Raw genomic sequence first — 17,771 nt, forward strand, 5'->3', positions numbered from 1 at the left:
ACACCAAACAGAGAAAGTCACTGAACTACTGGAGAAAGCAGAAACAAGGAACTTAGATGCAGCAGCGCAGATCTTACCAGTTTCAATCTGGCTTACACTGCCTACTCAAAGATGCACTGAAACCTAGAGTACAGTCAATCTGCAGTATTCGCGGTACTCGGTATCTTAGCAAACACTGAATCCGTGAATACGGAACTCAGGATAGAGGGAACACTTTCCTGTATGATTCTCATCAGTTAACCACTAGTAAACATCACTTTTGTGTGTTTCTCTTTAAAGATCCCTTATTGGACTGAAAATACAATTCATCAGTAGGGCACTTGCCTAGCATGCATGAGGCCCTACACTCAATCCCCAGCGCCACACACAATAAAGAAATACATCAATGTCGCTATTTACTACACATCGTTAACTCACAGCACATCACTCTAATTCCCGCTTCAGAGAACCTTATCTGACACATAACAGCACCATGAACTCAGGATCCCAAACAGCACTTCAGTACTATGCTTGCAGCTAATTTTAAACAGAGAAATCATCAACAAAAAGCACAAAAATGCAAACCCCAGGGCACGGAATGGACCCCAGAAAGGATACTTGCTTGCAGTCAGAACACTGCCTTGTCTGACCTTCAGTGTGTGCTCAGGGGAACACACACCGTTTTACAAATGAATTTGCAAAAGAATTGATTTAGGCTTTCAGACAAAGTAAATTCAAATACAGAATCTGCAATAATAAAGACCATTCCCTCTTCCAAAGTCCAGTACCTAACTTCCTAACAAATCTTCCTTAATTTAGTACAAAGTAAGCTTAATTTCTGTATTTTATTTCCACAACTGAAAAAAATTTCTTATGGAGTCATTCATAAAATGTAGGTACAGTTTAAAGAAAAAATAGATTTATACCTGGGACAGTCGACCTATAAGATGTTTGTCCCGTGGCATTTTAAGTGTAATGCCAGTGTACCTTTTAATTATACTAAAGACTGACAGAGAAACACATGAAGTCTCAATAATCGTTTGCTAGGATTAAATGTTTTAGCAGGACTATGATATAAATTCAGTTCCCCTCTAACCAGCTTGATACTATCAAACCCGATGGGCTTTCAATCTGCACATATTCCATTTCAAAAGGAAAATAATCTGCCACTAAACACTACATGCATCATACACCATATTCAAAAGAAGTTTTAAATTCATCACAGACTAATGTATGAGTTACAATTCTAGTACTTAGAAAATCCAGATGTAGCCAGGGGTGGTGGCACTCTCTCTAGTCGCAGAACTTGTGAGGCAGAGAGGCAGGCTGACCTGTGAGTTTAAGGCTAGCCTGGTCTACATGTGTTGAACATGCACAAACTCTAATAGGGCTGGAGTGCGGCTCAGTGGCTAAGAATGCTTGTTGAAGACTCTGGTTTGGGTGCTAAGTACCATATCAAGTGAATCACAAGGCCTGTAACTCCAGCTCCAATGGATCCAACATGCCTTCTTAAGGCGTCCAGCGTGCGTGCGCACACGCACACGCACACACACACACACACACACACACACACCCCTTTAAAAATAAAGTTCAGGGTGGTGACCCATGTCTTCTAACCTGGTAGTTCTATTTTTTGGTTTTTCGAGACAGAATTTCTCTGTGTATTCTTGACTGGCCTGAACTCACTCTGTAGACCAGACTAGCCTCAAACTGCCTGGTTTTAATCAACCAGCACTTCTTTCTTTTTTCTTTTTTTCCTTGACAGGATTTCTCTGTAGCTTTGGAGCTGTCCTGGAACTAGCTCTTGTAGACCAGGCTGGTCTCGAACTCACAGAGATCTGCCTGCCTCTGCCTCCCAAGTGCTGGGATAAAAGGCATGTGCCACCACCACCCGGCTACCAGCACTTCTAAAAGGAGGAAGGTAGATCTCTGTGAGTGCTAGGCAGGCTTGCTTTACACAGCAGTTCCAGTCAGCCAGGGCTACAGAGAAAGACCCTATCTCAAAAAAATAAGTAAATAAATTATTTAATAAATCCTCTTATGACTTGACAATAGACAATTTCTTAAATGGAAAATGGATTTGAACAGATACTTCTTCAAAGAAATCATCCAAATGGGCAATAAATAAAAGATGCTCGACATTATTAATTATTGATAAATATAAATTTAAAGATCATAATGAAAGCTGGGTGATGGTGACATACACCTTTAAATTCCAGCACTCAGGAGGCAGTGAGTTCCAAGACAGCTTTACACAAAGAAATCCTGTCTTAACCCCCCCAAAAAAATCAAAACTATATACTAAGATAATAGCACATACGTGTGCACGCGCGCACACACACACACACACACACACACACACACCCTACTCTAAGTCAGAATGTAAATAAACAGCCTGTAAAAAACATGCAATAGGGTACTGCCCTGGAAAAAAGGAATTCCTCAGTGTGGTAATTGTCACTTATATAATTTATATCACACACACACATATGTATGTATATATAGATACATATGTATGTATGTGTGTATAAACTTTCAGTATCCAAGGATTCCATATTAGAAGGTTCCACGTCTTCAGATTTAGTCAACTTTGAACCCAAAACATCTGGGGGGGGGGGGAGACAGGTGTGAGGAGGTGAAAGAAGAGTCAGGAGAGCTGGCTGCCTGGGTTACATAGCGAGTTCAAATAGAACTGGCCTAGAGTGAGACTTGGGGAAGGTCACAGGCTAAAACTGTACTGAACATATTTCTGTAATTATTCAAGAAAAAACATAGTATACTGTCATACCATTATATTGTATTAAGCTGAAATAATCAAAAGATGATTTTAAGTATGCAGAGATAGGTCTCAGCAGCTGGGAAGCTGAGTCAGGGAGACAGAAAGTTTGAAGCCAGTTTAAGCTATCATGATCATAAAACACTCGCACATGTACACACACACAAATCTGCACACAGTACATAAAAATGTTATTTCAATTTACTTAAGGATTTAATCAACCAAGAATTTTGGTAGCCTGAATTGAGGACCTATCCCCACATAGACACTGAGGGACAGCTGTATTAGGTCAACTTACAATTGTGTGGCACATAATTCCTAACACCCTTGGAATCTCTAAAGTGTCTTCTTATATGTTAGTGGTATAAAGAGTTAACTGAAAGTTACGAGCTATCCTGAGAAGGAAGACTAATTAACAAAGAATTCAACTGAGGAAATTACAGGGTTGGAACTTTGAGGGACCATCCTCCCAAACTATAGGAAGAGGCTTAAAGGGGGAGGTGATGATAATCAGGACCAATGACTACATCAATCACGCCCCTCTAACAAAACCTCAAAAGCCCACAAGAGGATAGGTATGTAGCCCAGTTGTTAACTGCTTGCCCAGCAAACATGAAAACCTGCATCCAAACCCCACACAACACAAAGGGGAGCATCCCTGCAAACTCAGCTACACTCAGGAGACAGAGACGGGAGGATCCGATGGTCAGGTTCATGCTCAACTACATAGAAGGTTGACACTCTGCTGAAGAGGGAAAAGTCTCGAAGAGCTGGGTTTGGAGAGCTTCTGGATTGAGCAAGAACTCATCTGCATTCCAACTCCAAGGAACAGACTCCAAAGCTCAGAACCCTTAAGAATCTCACTGTATATCAACTCATCTGACTCTTTATTTGTATCCTTTGAAAATATCATCATTGTTGAGTGTGGTGGCCAATGATCGCCTTTGCTCCCAGCACTCTGGAGCCAGAGGCTGTGAGAGTTCAAGGCCAGCCTGGCCTATGTAGAGTTCCAGGACAGTCAGGACTACATAGAGAGATCCTGTCTGAAAACAACAAAAAAAAAAAAAAAAGGAAGAAAGAAAGAAAGAAAGAAAGAAAGAAAGAAAGAAAGAAAGAAAGAAAAGAAAGAAAAAGAAAGAAAGAAAGGGAAAAGGAAAGAAAAAAATAAAAATACCTTCATAGTCAGGTGTGATGGCTCATGTCTGTAATATCAGTACCCAAAAGACTAAGACAGACTGCCAACAATAAAGTCAAAAATTCCTTATACTACACAACCAATTGTGTACCCTGTCTTGGCGTACTATAAGCCAATGCAGGAATATTACAGAAAGTGTGAGGAGGGGTTTAGCTGACTCTTCAGTTTGGAGGCTAGGCAGACAGAGTTTGGGAGTAACCTGAGACTATGCTCATAACTAGGATCTAAGTAGGGGTCTTGAAGGACCTGGACTAACTCTGGTCAGATATGAACTAGACTGAACTGTAGAGCATCCAGCTGGTATAAGATAAATGATTTATGGGAGAAAATGAAGTCAGAAATAGCAAGTGTTATAAGTACAGAGTATTAAGAAAAGTTTTCTCTTACAGATTAGAAAGTTAAACTAGAACTCTACTCCTCAATACGCATCTGAAACAAATTAAAATATGCAAGAACACAAAAAAAATGCAGCACTGTTTTCACAATACGGAAATAATCTGAATTATCAACTGATGCATGGAAACAGGAAACAAAATCAAGTTGACAAATGGATAAACAAAATGCCTTAAAACCATAAAATAGACTATTATCTGCCCCACCCCAGCGAGGATACTGCTAAGATCTTCACCATATATAAACTCAAAGCTTGCAAAACTTACAGAGTCAGCCAACCCTAAAAACTGGAAAGAGAGTAGAGGGGACTGGAAACATGGGAGTCACTGCAAAAAGCAGGCTTCTTCTGGGGTTGATGAGAGCATGAAAACAGTATTCATGGAGGTGGGTTTATCAGAAGCCTTGCAATATATACTTTAAAACAATTGAATTATTTTAAAATTAACTAATTAATCTTGGAGAAGGCAGAGCTACAAATAGAATAAGCGTCTTGTGCTAGGCAGAAGCTAAACACTGACCTAGCACCCAGCCCACTACTTCAACTTAAAGGAAGAAGTTGGCTTTTACAACTGGCATAAAAGGCTTGTAATCTTACTTGGCCAAATCTCAAATTATGAAGACAGTTGGCTGAGAATGCACACTAACTGGAATCCATACTTCTGCCCTCCTTCCTGTGATGTGGAAATAAAGAGTTCTCATGTGACACAATCTGTTTTCCCTACTAACAGTCAACTCGAAGACCAGAAATCAAAAGGACAAACAAAACTCTTGCAAGAGAGTGTAAATCTGGAGCCTACAGTATCATAGTTAAAACTCCCAAGCAACTCAAAAAGTTTATGACATGCGATAATCTTCAATTTTATCAAATATGAGTATTAATCATCCCTATTTTATGCTTTGTGGAAAAAAATGTTATATAGATATTAAAATGCAAAACTAGAATCAAATCCAGTCTACTGGATTCCAGAAGATGTGGTTATTCATTCATTAAACATTTTCAGAGGGCATCCTATACACCAGCCATCAAAATGCCTGAAGAGGAAATGAGCGACTTAGTTTCCAATAAAATCATCAATCTGAAGGACTTAGCAATGTGGGGATTCCTAGTGTGGGGGAGAAATAGTATCTGTACTGGGGAGTCAGAGAAAGTCTCACTGGGAAAATCCACCTACAGATCTGAATGGGGACAGGGAGCAAAGGCCTGAAGTGGGCACAGCAGGAACCAATACATAATAGGGACCTGAGTATCTGGGAGAGGTTACGGGATGCTTCTCAACCTCCCTAATGCTGCGACCTGGTAATACAGTTCCTGGTGTTATGGAACCAACCATAAGATTATTTTGTTGCTACTTCATAACCATAATTTTGCTACTGTTATGAATCATAATGTAAATATTTTATATGCAGGATATCTTATATGCGACCCCCCCCAAAACAGGTCACAGCTCATGGGTTGAGAATCACTGCCTTAGTCCTATCACAGTCTGAACAAGATAAGGAAGCCACAGTCAGGCTGTGACTGAAGTGGCCATTTGTCTTTTGCTGAGCGTCTAATAGGTGGGAAAGAAGGCTGGAAGGGTCCAAGGATGAAGCAGGAAAATCATCAGTGAAACTGCTAATCCTGAAAGGAATGGTGCTGATGTAATGTACAGACAGTTCCATTTCTGGATCTCTTTTGCAGGTAGAACTGACAGAATCTGCAGATGGTCTGATGATGGAGTGGACGAATCTAAAGCTCCTAGTTCAGAAGTAAAGTTGGCAAGTATGAACAATGAAAAACCGTGGCTGGGGAAGAGAATTCAAAAAGGCAACTTTACAGCTGGGTGTCAGGGTACATGTCTGTAATCCCAGCACTTGGAGAATTACAAAATTACAGCCACTCTGGGCTACATGATCAGGAGACCCTGTTTTTCTTTTACATATGTTCACCTCTTCTGCTCTTCTGTCTTACCCACTACACTGCACGCTGCTGTTTGTGTAACACGGATTCTCGGGTAGCAAGACAACAATTCACTCTGGAGCCTCTGATTCCAGAGCCCATGTTCTTTATTTCTAACATCTCAGAGACATGCAGTATTTCTTTGTGATCAAAAACCTATACTCAAAAACTATCAAGTAAGGAAACTCTTAACATGCCCCAAAACACAAATCTTTTGCTGATATTAATCATGAGTGGATACCAGATTCCGCCCTTCTTCTCCTGTATCTCTACTAGGATTTCCCATCTGGCTCTCTCCTGCCTTGCCATAGACCAAAGCAGTTTTATTTATTAACCAATGAGAACAACATATATTCACAGAGTGATCCCTCAGTAACAGAACGATGCAATAGATGTCATCCAAAAGTGATGTTTAGGTAAATATAAACAAAAGTGCATCATTTGAAAGATGCCAAATCACACTTTTATTCTCCTTGAAAAAGAAGAGTGTCTTTAAAGAGTAAAGCCATTATAATATTTCCAGTACACAGCTGATATACATGTAATTTGATCCATAAAGTACTTTTATTAAGAATGTTAAGGAATATTTCTCCTCCCCACCCACTCCCTTTTTAGACAGAGTCTCACTATGAAGCCCTGGCTGTCCTCAAACTGGCTATGTAGACCAAAACTCACAGAGATCAGGCTGTCCCTGTCTCCTGAGTGCTGGGGATTAAAAGTGTGTACTACCACACCAGTTTCCTTTCAATTTCTTAACAACAGAGGTTATAAATCAATGTACTGTTAGTACTTGTTCCTTCTCTTTGTGAATGTGGAGGATGGAACCCGGAGCCTCAAGTACACAAGGCAAAGGGGCTACTGCTGGGCAGTGAATCCCTAGCTCATCTGCTTAATTCTTGACTGAAAAGCTAACTAACTAATCGTGCCAATAACTTCTCAGCAAGGCCAAACTTCATGAACTCTCCATTACCTTACAGCATCACTACATTCCAGACCTTGGTTTCTCATCTTTTCCCCTACTTAGCTATTACTATAAAATTTTGAAGAGGTCACTTCCCCAAATAAGTAGCTTACAAAAACTGCTAAGTCATAATAAAAGTTACCTGACTTTTACAAAACCGCAGTTAAGAATTCAGAAGAAAAAAACATAGAAGTACTTGGAATAAGTTTTACAAACACATAGAAAACAATGAACAACTTTTTGGACTATATAATGTTCATCTAAAATTTAAAGTGTTCCTGTGTAGCTATTCAACCTTGCCACTAAGAAACTGTTTAACAGATTTTCCCAAAGTAGAATTAACTAAAGCAGAATTTGTTAGTCATGAACGCTTCTTGAAGCAGCAAATGATGGACAAAACTTTATTATACTTACAAGGCTTGTCCACATTTAAAAGATAAAAGTGCTTTTGCCTGTACTCATGGGAATCACTGGGGAAGGTAACTTCAAGTGTTAAAAATCTACATACTTCCAAGACAAACATACAAGAGATCCCTTAAAGCCTAAGTGACAGAAATGTAATAAAAAGGGCAGGATTACCATCGTTCTGTTCTTCTAATCACTTTTGTTTATCACCTACATGGCACTCTCAGCTCTACACTGTGCAGATTCAGTCCCCTGGCACTTGCTCTGACACCTCTGGTTACCATATAACAAAGAACCCAGAGAACCTCAGACATCAGAATTCAAGTTCCCCGATAGTCAATAAGCTTCAGAAACCAAGATGACAATTTTCCAATTTCTGATTATGCTAAAACCTTAATCATGACATCGACAAATAGCAGGGTAGCATCTAATTGTCAAGGCAACCAGACTACTACGGCAATATTGTAGGAGGCCATATGCTACCTCTCCCAATCACTATAGCCAATAACTTGAACAAAGTGCTGTGAACAATCCAAGGTAAGATCCAGCTCAGAGACAGAGGATGAAAACGCTGGTGCACACCCTTCATTCCAGCACTTGGGAAGCAGAGACAGAAAGATCTATGAGCTCTGCTCTCTATATATAGCCAGTCCTAAGACAGCCATGGCTACATGGTAAGACCCTGTCACAGAAAAAAAAGGTGTGGGGGGGGGGAGAAGGGAGGGAAGAAAGGAGAGGGAGAGAGAGAGAAAAAAACCATCCTTGCAAGTCCATTCGTTAGAGTTGACAAACATCATCTACTACGTGCTAAACTCCTCAGACTATAGACTTTATGAAAGGGGTCAAATTGGGAAAACATACCAGATAAATTTTAGCAACTTGCCTTTCCTACTCAGTCACCTCGCCCCAGTCAGGTTAAAAAAATGTTGTTGAGACAAGGTCTCACTATGTAAGTCTGCCTGTCCTGGAACTCGCTCTGTAGACCAGACTGGCCTCGAACTCACAGAGATCCACCTGACTCTGCCTCCCAAGTGCTGAGGTTAAAGGTTTGCTCTACCACGGCCAGTTTCAATCAGGTCAAGTTTAAAACGAATCTGAACAAAATAGCTAAATACTAAATTTGTAAAACATGTCTGAAAGTCTAAGTATTTCACCAGGCAGTGGTGATATACACCTTTAATCCCAGCATTTGGGAGGCGGAGGCAGAGGCAGGTGGATTTCTGTGAGTTAGAGGTCAGCATGGTCTACAGAGTGAGCTTCAATACAGTCAAAGCTGTTACACAGAGAAACCCTGTAAAAACAAAAAAAACAAAAACAAAAAAACAAAAAAACCATGAGTTTGTAGGCCTGGAGAGGCTCCACAGTTGAGCACCTGTTGCTCTTCCAGACGACCTGGGACCTAGTCCCAGCATCCACATTATGGCTCACAATTGTAACTCCAATTCCAGAGGATCTAATGCCCTCTTTTGGCTTCTTCAGGCACCAGGTACACATATATACATGTTAGGCAAAACACCCATATGCATAAAAATTAATACATCTAAAAAAATTTTTTTTGAAAAGAAAGAGTTCTTAAATATTATCTTGCAATCTCCCTTGGTGACTGCTGACTTTATTTTTAAAAGAACTAGGCGGGGAAGTACAATGAGAAGACTGCACCGAGGTGTGAAGGACACCGAGCTGTGTACTGACCAACGCTAGCAACAGCAGCTTCCCACAGGACATGGCACCACAGTGAAGCGCAGCTCCCTGGCGGGGTGCTACACACTCTAACACCATCTACCTTAGTGTACTGTCAAAAACAACCCGTGTGGAGGAACAAAGCGGAGAAGCACTGACAGAACACTGGACAGCCATGTCAGGCAGAGGGGAACATGCCTGTAGTCCTAGCACTCAGGAGACCCAGACAGGAAGAGCTCCAACCTGATGTCAGCCTAGGCTACATAGCAAAAATGAAGATAAAACACATAAAAGCAAGCTGGGCAGTGGTGCACACACCTTTAATCCCAGCACTTGTGGGGCAGGGGCAGGCGGATCTCTGTGAGTTCAAGGCCAGCCCGATCTACAGAGCGAGTTTCAGGAAAGCCAAACCAAAATAAAAAATAAATAAATAAAAATAAAAGCAATTATAACATCCCAGCTTTAAATTTCATATCCTCTAGTAAGAAACTGAAAGACTGCCTTAAGTTGATTTTATAGTAAATAAAAATTATTTCATTGCTATCAAGTGATCAAATCCCACATTACATGTGCAGTGTGGCATGTTTTTAAAGTATAGCTCTGATTACAATTTAAATAATCTCTTCTTCAGCAATAATAACCCCCCCTGTAGTAAGATATGGAAATCTAATCTTAGATAAAAATATTTGCCGAGTTAATGAACACATTTGATCATTTAGTTAAAATGCTATGTTTAAATTACATTATTTTGAAAAGACCTAACTTCTGCTGCCAGAACAGTCAGGAAATAAACTTTGTACAAAGATACAGAAATAAAAACCACAGCAAAGTGTCTTTCAAAGAGTCTGCTATGGGGTGGAGCAATGGCTGGGGGGGGGGGAGGTGTTAAGAGCGAGAACTATGCTTGCAGAGGCCCCTGGTCTGGTTCCCAGCACCCACATCAGGCAACTCGCGAGCACCTATTGTAATTCCAGCTCCAGTGGATCAGAAAGGTCAACACAGGCACTTGCGCTCACGTGCACACACCCACACACAGACACACAACACACACAATAAAAACAAATCTTTTTCAAAATGCTATTTCCCCCAAAAATAAAATTATCAGATACTTCGAAATACATGCAAAAGGTCAAGATTTAACAGTAATTAAAACCCGAAAGGACCAGTTCTCCATGCTAATCAGAAAACAAAGGAATGAAAGCCTGGTGCTAGAGTCTAAGGTAGTGGCTGAGGCTCAGAAAAAGCACATCCCCACTGTTGAAGACACAGAGTAAATACCAAAAATATCAATTCCTCTTAGAAACAAGCCTGCTTTTTCCAAATACTTTACGTGTAAGAGCTAACCAGCTCTCTTGCCAAAGCCAAGTACAATCCCAAGTGTGGTGGATTTTAATCTTTATTTTTGGTCTTAAGTCAGCTCATCTTTGAGAGGTCATAACAATGTCTTAATACAGATAAAAATGTTAAAGCAATCATACAGCCCATCTGCTGTCCAACTGGTGCGCCACAGTTCCTTTTTTGGCCTCAAATGACGAAACTTCTCTAACGTCTCTGGGGAGAGTGTCAAGTATAACGTTTCCTGAAATTGTTCTTGTTTTTGCTGCACCATTTCGTGACATCTCTTCAACTAGAAATGTTACTTGCAGTTTATTGTTCTGCAGGAGAGGTCAGAGAGACACGCAAAGGCAGAGAGTATTGTAGGAAAGCAGACTGAAAGACACGACACCGTGAAAGGGGGAAAATGCGCAAGAACGAAAAACATTTCCTGCACAGAAAAGCGCCAACAACGAGATCTTGCTTATTCTTCTAGAAACAAAAGCCAAGAATTCTTCTAAGGAGAATGTGGTTTCTCTCTTTACTCTAGAGGATGTTAAAACTCCAAAGGGCGTTCCGCCGACACTCTACAAGAGTTCTGCCCTCTTCTTACTGCTTTAACACCACTAGCCCTGGCTGTAAATTAAACGCCAGCTATAGATAATGCAATCTCTAGAAACTACAATTGTGGTTGCCATCTTTGCCTGAAAAAAAAAAATCTTTCCTTGGATGTGGAAGGGGGAAAAAAGGAGTATATTAAGTTGGAAGGCAAGAAAACCGCCATCAAGTCAGATTGATCGGACCTGGGTTAACAGGCACCTTCTTCCAAACTAAGGTTTTAAAGGTCTTGGGAAGAAGGGCAAAGGAGCCACGGCCTTACCGAGTCCGCAAGGGTGGGGCATCCTAAGGGGAAAAAAAATATATTAAAAGAGCGAGTTTCTCCCGAGGCCGAGGAGCAGGCCCACGAGCTTGCACCCTGGGTGGCACAGGACGCCGGGGACACGGGCGAAGGGCGGCTTCGAAGGAGACGTGGGCTGCCGGGGAATGCCCTGGAGTGCGGGCTGACAGGAGGAGGCACCCACGGGGCACCGGATGAAGATCGAAGAAGAGCAGACAGGAGCCGGGCGATCCGAGGCTGCGCGTGGGAGGCCGGGCAGAGGCCGCGGAGCGCCGTGGGCAAGCGGCCGTCCTCGGCGAGGAGCTCGCCGGCTGCCCCACGCTCTGCCCCTCTCGGGCCGCCTGGACTTCCGCGGGCGACGGCGGCGGGCACAGCTGTTTCCACCCCGCCGGGGAGCGCAGGGGGAGGGGGGAGGAAAGCATCTCCCCGGCGGCCGGGGAGCCAAGCAGCGGCTGTCCTCGCGCGAGGGCGCAGAGTGGAGCCCCGACCGCGGAGCGCACGCCGAACTTCGCCCTTTCTTCCCTGCAGCCGCCTTTATGCCACAACTTCGCGGCCGCGACTGTCCGCGGCTACCGACCGACACCCCCGCTCCGCTCGCCGACCAGTGATCCCCGACGCCCCCGGGGTCAGGGAAGGCCGCCCGGAGCCGGCCCCGAAGCCTCGGACGCCGCCCCCGCGCCGACGCTCGCCCCGTCTTGGCGGCCCCCACGCCCGCCCCGCTGCAGCAGCTCCGCTCACCTGCATTGACGCCATGATGAAACCATCCCCCCAAGGCCAGCGAGGCCAGAGACGCAGGGGGCGGAGCCGCCGTGCTCGCGTCACGCCGCGGGGGCCCAACATCCCGGGCACGGGGGTGGAGTCGCCGATGGGAAGGGGTCCGCGCTTCCGATTGGCTGGCGCGCGGGCGCCCGGGGGCGGGGAGGGGCGTGGCGGGGCAGGGCGTGGCGCGCGCCTTGGGTACCTCGCATCCCAGCCAGTTTACACGCTGACCAACTCTCCGGGCTGGCGAGACGCTGCTCCGGCTCTACCCGCAGCAGTACACCGAGGTCACGAAGCAGTCAGCATCCGCGGGGTTTTGGGTCCCTTTTTTTATTTGGTCTCATTCTGTTTTCCCAGATACAGGTGTGAGATTTATAGTTTGCTTTGTTTTGTTTAACCCCCCTTCGTACTGTCTTTTCTATACCTACTGCGTTTTCACTCCTTCCGAGCCAGATAAAACTTCGCCTGGGGATCCTTTTTCGTCTTTGCAGACCCGGGAGACTTTTCCTAATTTGGGGAGGTGGGGTTGGAGATGGGGGAGCAGAGAGTCACAGGTTTCCTTATGGGACGGAATGAAAACTGAGAGCAGGGCAACTGGAGTTTTAGTGTTGGAACGTGCTGGGAAGGGAAGGAGAAAGAATAATGTTTTCTTTTGTGTGAGATTTTCTAGCTCCCTTACCCATCCTTCTAAATTGTAAACTCCATATGTATCATAGTAGTCGTTGTTACATCAGCCTAACTTTGATTAGCGATTTGACTCTAGTCGCGAATTCTCAAGATAATTGTAGCACACCCTTAAACCTTGTGCCCTGCCTCCATTTCTCTTCAGCCTATTCTAGGTGGGCAGATTCATGATCTGCCGGCCTATGAATGAGTTTGGGCAGGAAACGCTGAGCATACAGAATTTATTCTAGGAATGCACCAGTTCTGCCAATATTTATCAGAAGTCACATTTTTAAAGCTCTTCCGGAACCGAAGATGTTCCGTTATAAGTTATAAGATGACTTATAAGGGGAAAATAGAAGGCAAAAGCTTGCACCTCGTGTCCTAGCTCTAAAAGAATCAAAGAGGCTGACATGTTGAGTTGATGACTTTTGCTTTACCCGAATGAAAGTTTAAATCTTTATTTTTATTGACTTGCCTTCTTTTTTAGACATTTCCCTGTGATATAAATATGACACTGTAGAATATCTCTCTTCACACTTAAGATAGATCACGATGTTCTCTGGGAACATTCGTAAGGAAGTGTGTTCAAAAAAGGAAAAGATCTTTAAAATATGCCAGTTATTCTATGGCATAATATTCCACACAGTTTATCTTCACCACAGAGGAACCTTTTTTGGTATTCTTCCCTCTCTAAGACTTCACTCTATTACCAGAAATGGGCTTTTTCCTTTGCTATGTGAAATATGATTGTGAGGGAGTTTGCGTGACTTGGAAATCAAGAATCAGCCAAGCACTGGGCATCTGTTCAGTTGTGCTGTCGCCATTACAACGTGGAATAAAGCTCACAAGGCCCAGGGGAAGGGGTACGCTTATAGGAAAGGTGAAGTCTCCCAGAGATCTTTGTCCCCATGATCTCAGGTTGTAATTTACCAGCTAACATTCATTTTGTTTAAAAGCTGATGTCTTCCTAAAGGTGTAAGCGACAAAAGATGATTCCACAGCGGGGTGGTGGTGCACGCCTGTAACCCTAGCACTCGGGAGACAGAGGCAGGAAGATTTCTGTGAGTTCAAAGCCAGCTCTGGTCTACAGAGCGAGTTCCTGTACAGCCAGGGCTACATAGAGAAACCCTGTCTGGAAAAACCAGAAGGGAAAAAAGGACTCCACAAACAAAGCATTATGACCTCATCAGAGCAAATAGCCTGCTAGGTAAGATACTCAGGAGGGAGAAAGGTGGTCACAGGAATTTTGGTGTCGCTTACAGTAGAACTAACGTCCAGTCTTAGCTCCACATGTGTTCAAAGGACCTTCGCAGCAGGAAAAAAGAAAAAAAAAAAAGGTCAGTATTAGTTACATCCTAAGACCTTCTAGGCGGTTTATAATTATTTGCCATCTTTATTCTTTCATTAATACATAATAGAAGGCTGGGATGGATAGTTTGTTAGGAAAGCCTGTGCTTAACATGCAGGAGACCCGGATTTGATCTACCAGCACTGAAAGCAAAAAAGCCGAAAATATGCAATAGGATGCTCCTGACATACTTGGTAGCCAAGAATGTGACTTTTCAGATGGCATAGAGGCATAGCTTATCTTCAGTGAGTATAAAGTGCTTTCTAAAACCTTTGACTGCCCATTATTTGATGACGATGCTCATATTTCTTCTCAGACTGTGGCTTATTAGTAGATAGGCAATAAATTGTCAGGTAATACCAAAAGGGGGAGAGGAAGTGAATTTCTAGCTATTGGACTGGAGTCGACACAACCACCTTGGAAAATGGCTCAGCAATAATGAAGGCAAAGTTACAGAATCTTTTAAAAAGAAGTATTCACAATAAAAAGTACTAAATGCAATATGTTAATTCCACTTGGATTAAAACAAATTGTAAAATGCATCTTTGAGACAATTGAAGCAAAGAAAAATAGAGTGGATATTAAAGAATTATTTAGCCCAGCACGAGGTGGCATATGCCTTTAATTCCAGCACTCAGGAGGCAGAGCAGGGGAATCCTGGTGAGTTTGAGACCAGCCTGGTGTACACAAAGAAAGCCTGTCTTTAAAAAACAAAAAAGAAAAGAAAAGAAAAACAGGAATTGTTATTTATATGAGATTTTATAATGGTATTCAGTTTTTAATTTCCCCATCAAGTAGAAATGCCTACCAGCTGGCAAGTAGGGGCAGATCGACAATTCCTCATCTCCTGAGCCACTCCCACCACCATCTCTTGTAAGAAAACAGATTATAATGGGTGTCTGAAGTCTCTCCTTCCAAGGGCAAGGGAAAAACTGAGGTAATGGGGACTGAGCTAGCTGATGCACAACCTCGCTTGTCGGGAGCAAATATGAAGCCCACAAAAGACTGTGTCATTGCTTTAAAATGTACAATGCAATACAGTTTATGGATGGTTTGGGTCCTAGTAGTCATGTCGGGTCTGCTGAGGCACTGCTTATGGGAGGATGGGGGGTCCTCTAGCTCCAGTCTGTCTCCGAGGGGCTCTTCATGGTTGATCTCACCAGAGAAATGGAGACCTTCAACAACAAACAGCTTTCTTATTAGAGGTTAGAAAAGAAAAGGCATTAAAGGAGACTTCGAAATTTGCATTCTCATCCTAGCCTGCCGTTAGCAATCACAGAGAAGGCTTGTAACCTAGTCTGTTTCTTTATCAATAAGCCACATTGCAGAAACTTCATGGTTTTGTTTGGATGTCAAATTTCGTAGAGCTAATAAAGAAAACTTCTTTTATTGTTTTCCGTTTTTGGAGATAGAGTTTCTCTGTTGTCGCCCCAGCCCTCATGGAACTCGCTCTGTAAACCAAGTTGGCCTCAAACTCAGAAATCTGCCAACCTCTGTCTTCTTAGTGATGGGATTAAAAGTGTGTGACACCACACCTGACTTTTGAAAATTGGAATTTTTTTTAATAATTTAACTTTATTTTATGTGCATTGGTGTAAAGGTGTCAGATCCTGGGGAAGTGGAGTTACAGTTGTGAGCTGCCATATGGGTGCTGGGAGTTGAACCTGTGTCCTCTGGAAGAACAACCAGTGCTCTTAACCACTGAGCCATCTCTCCAGCCCCGAAAATTGAAATTTTAAATGATTTTAAATACCATAAAGGGGCAAGGAGCATATTGTTCAGTGACGGGGTAGTCTTGCCTGGTATCCTCAAGACCTGAGGTTCCGTCCTCTCAACACTCTAAGAAACAATAACCAAAAGACACAATAACCAAAAACTATAAGATAAAATTGAACCATCATTTTCAGCCTTAAATCACATTTGTAAATACATTAAGGACTTAATTTGACTTCCTTGTAATTGCTGTAGAAATTACACACCTAGAGTTTTGGAGGCACACTGCGACTCCCAGCACCTTCACAGGTGAGTATGTTAACAGCCAGCACTGTTGATTCTTTTCTTTCCCAAAGATTGATTCTATTTCAACCTCTTACCCATCAATGATTTATGTTATGTAGACAATTACATAATGCTCGTTTGGTTTTTCTAGTTGGTATATTTTCTTGTGGTACTAGCTTTGTGTCACTGGGGCAGAATATCTGCATAACTGGGAAGACTGGGTTGGAGAAATGCCTCAGTGGTTAAGAACACTGCCTGTTCTTCCAGAGGACCTGGGTTCAGTTCCCAGCACCCACATGGCCGCTCACAACTGTCTGAAACTACAGCTCTAGGGGATCTGTCACTCTCATACAGACATATGCAGGCAAAATACCCATGCATGTGAAATAAAATTTTAAAATGTTTTTAAAAATGAGTATAAAAAGAAAGACTGAAATGAAAGGCAGGAAGGCTTGTCTTAGCTCATGTTTTCGGAGGTTTCCGCTTGTGATGGCTGGGACCTGCTGCTGGGAACTATGCCGGGAAGCTGGTCATGGTGGAAACACACAGAAGAGGGAGCCTGTTAACTTCGTGGAAGCCAGGAAACTTAGAAGAAAAGGGTTGCAGTCCCAAACAAAGTTTAACAAAAATAATAGTAATAATAATAATTAATAAAAATGAAAAGCAAAAACCTATTACTCTTGAAAGGCACCCCTGGGGGGCCTAATGTCTTTCCAGTAGATTGTCCCATAGGTTCTACCGATGCCCAAAAGTATCTCAAGCTGGGAACTGAGCTTCAAATGCATGAACTTCTGGGAACCATGCAAGATATGTGAAAAACTGTGGGTTAGTACCCGAAAATGAGTGCTTGCCTGGATTCTTCCCAAGAGTAATCCTAAGCTAATGGTGCCAACTATTGGTGGCAGGTGCTGCCCCTGCTGGGACAGAGTCCTGGTATGCTCTGAGTGGACCAGATGCTCTAATTGAGATTGCAGGGAGTCTAGGAGTGTTGAGAGATGATGGTAGCCAGGGCCTCTGGGAATTGTAGGACGATGGCTACTTACACAATGTAGAGCACTTCTAGAGTACATGGGAATATATGTATAGGTCTCATGTATAAATCATCTTATACAGGGGCCTAGAGCATCTGCAGATTCTGTTATTTGCAGGACAGTCCTGGACGCGTGCTGCGCCTTCTACAGATGCCGAGGGACAACTGTGATGAGTGAATCACGCTGATCCACGCGGACATTCTGATCTGTGTCACATCAGTCAAAGCGAGACAGCCAGATATTGCGTGCCTTCTGGAGACAGTACAAGAGGAGGTAAACAGGATGTATTATAGCTGTAAGAATCTAATCAAGACTGTATGTCTCATGATCGGTGTTTTTATAGGAAATACAGAATGAGAAAGGTGCGTGATAGAGGGACTTATTAAATCACAGCACGAGGTTGCCAACAGCCAAAGTCAGATTATAACA

The 17,771-nt window shown here is 42.9% G+C and overlaps 2 protein-coding genes across 2 annotated transcripts in view; one reads left to right on the forward strand and one right to left on the reverse strand.

Moving 5' to 3' along the window:
* Ube2w (ubiquitin conjugating enzyme E2 W) overlaps positions 1-12,293 on the reverse strand; it is a 62,991-nt gene extending 50,698 nt beyond the window's left edge. The window contains exons 1-2 of the mRNA XM_087897279.1: positions 12,118-12,293; positions 11,523-12,072 (exon numbers count right to left, since the gene is read on the reverse strand). Coding sequence (XP_087753405.1) covers positions 11,523-12,072; positions 12,118-12,293 — 726 coding nt within the window. The remainder of the gene's footprint in view (positions 1-11,522; positions 12,073-12,117) is intronic.
* Ly96 (lymphocyte antigen 96) overlaps positions 1-17,771 on the forward strand; it is a 415,901-nt gene that overhangs the window by 311,717 nt on the left and 86,413 nt on the right. The gene's annotated exons all lie outside the window — the stretch shown is intronic.

Source organism: Myodes glareolus, chromosome 16 (assembly GCF_982192425.1).
Source record: "Myodes glareolus chromosome 16, mMyoGla1.1, whole genome shotgun sequence".
Lineage (NCBI taxonomy): Eukaryota > Metazoa > Chordata > Mammalia > Rodentia > Cricetidae > Myodes > Myodes glareolus.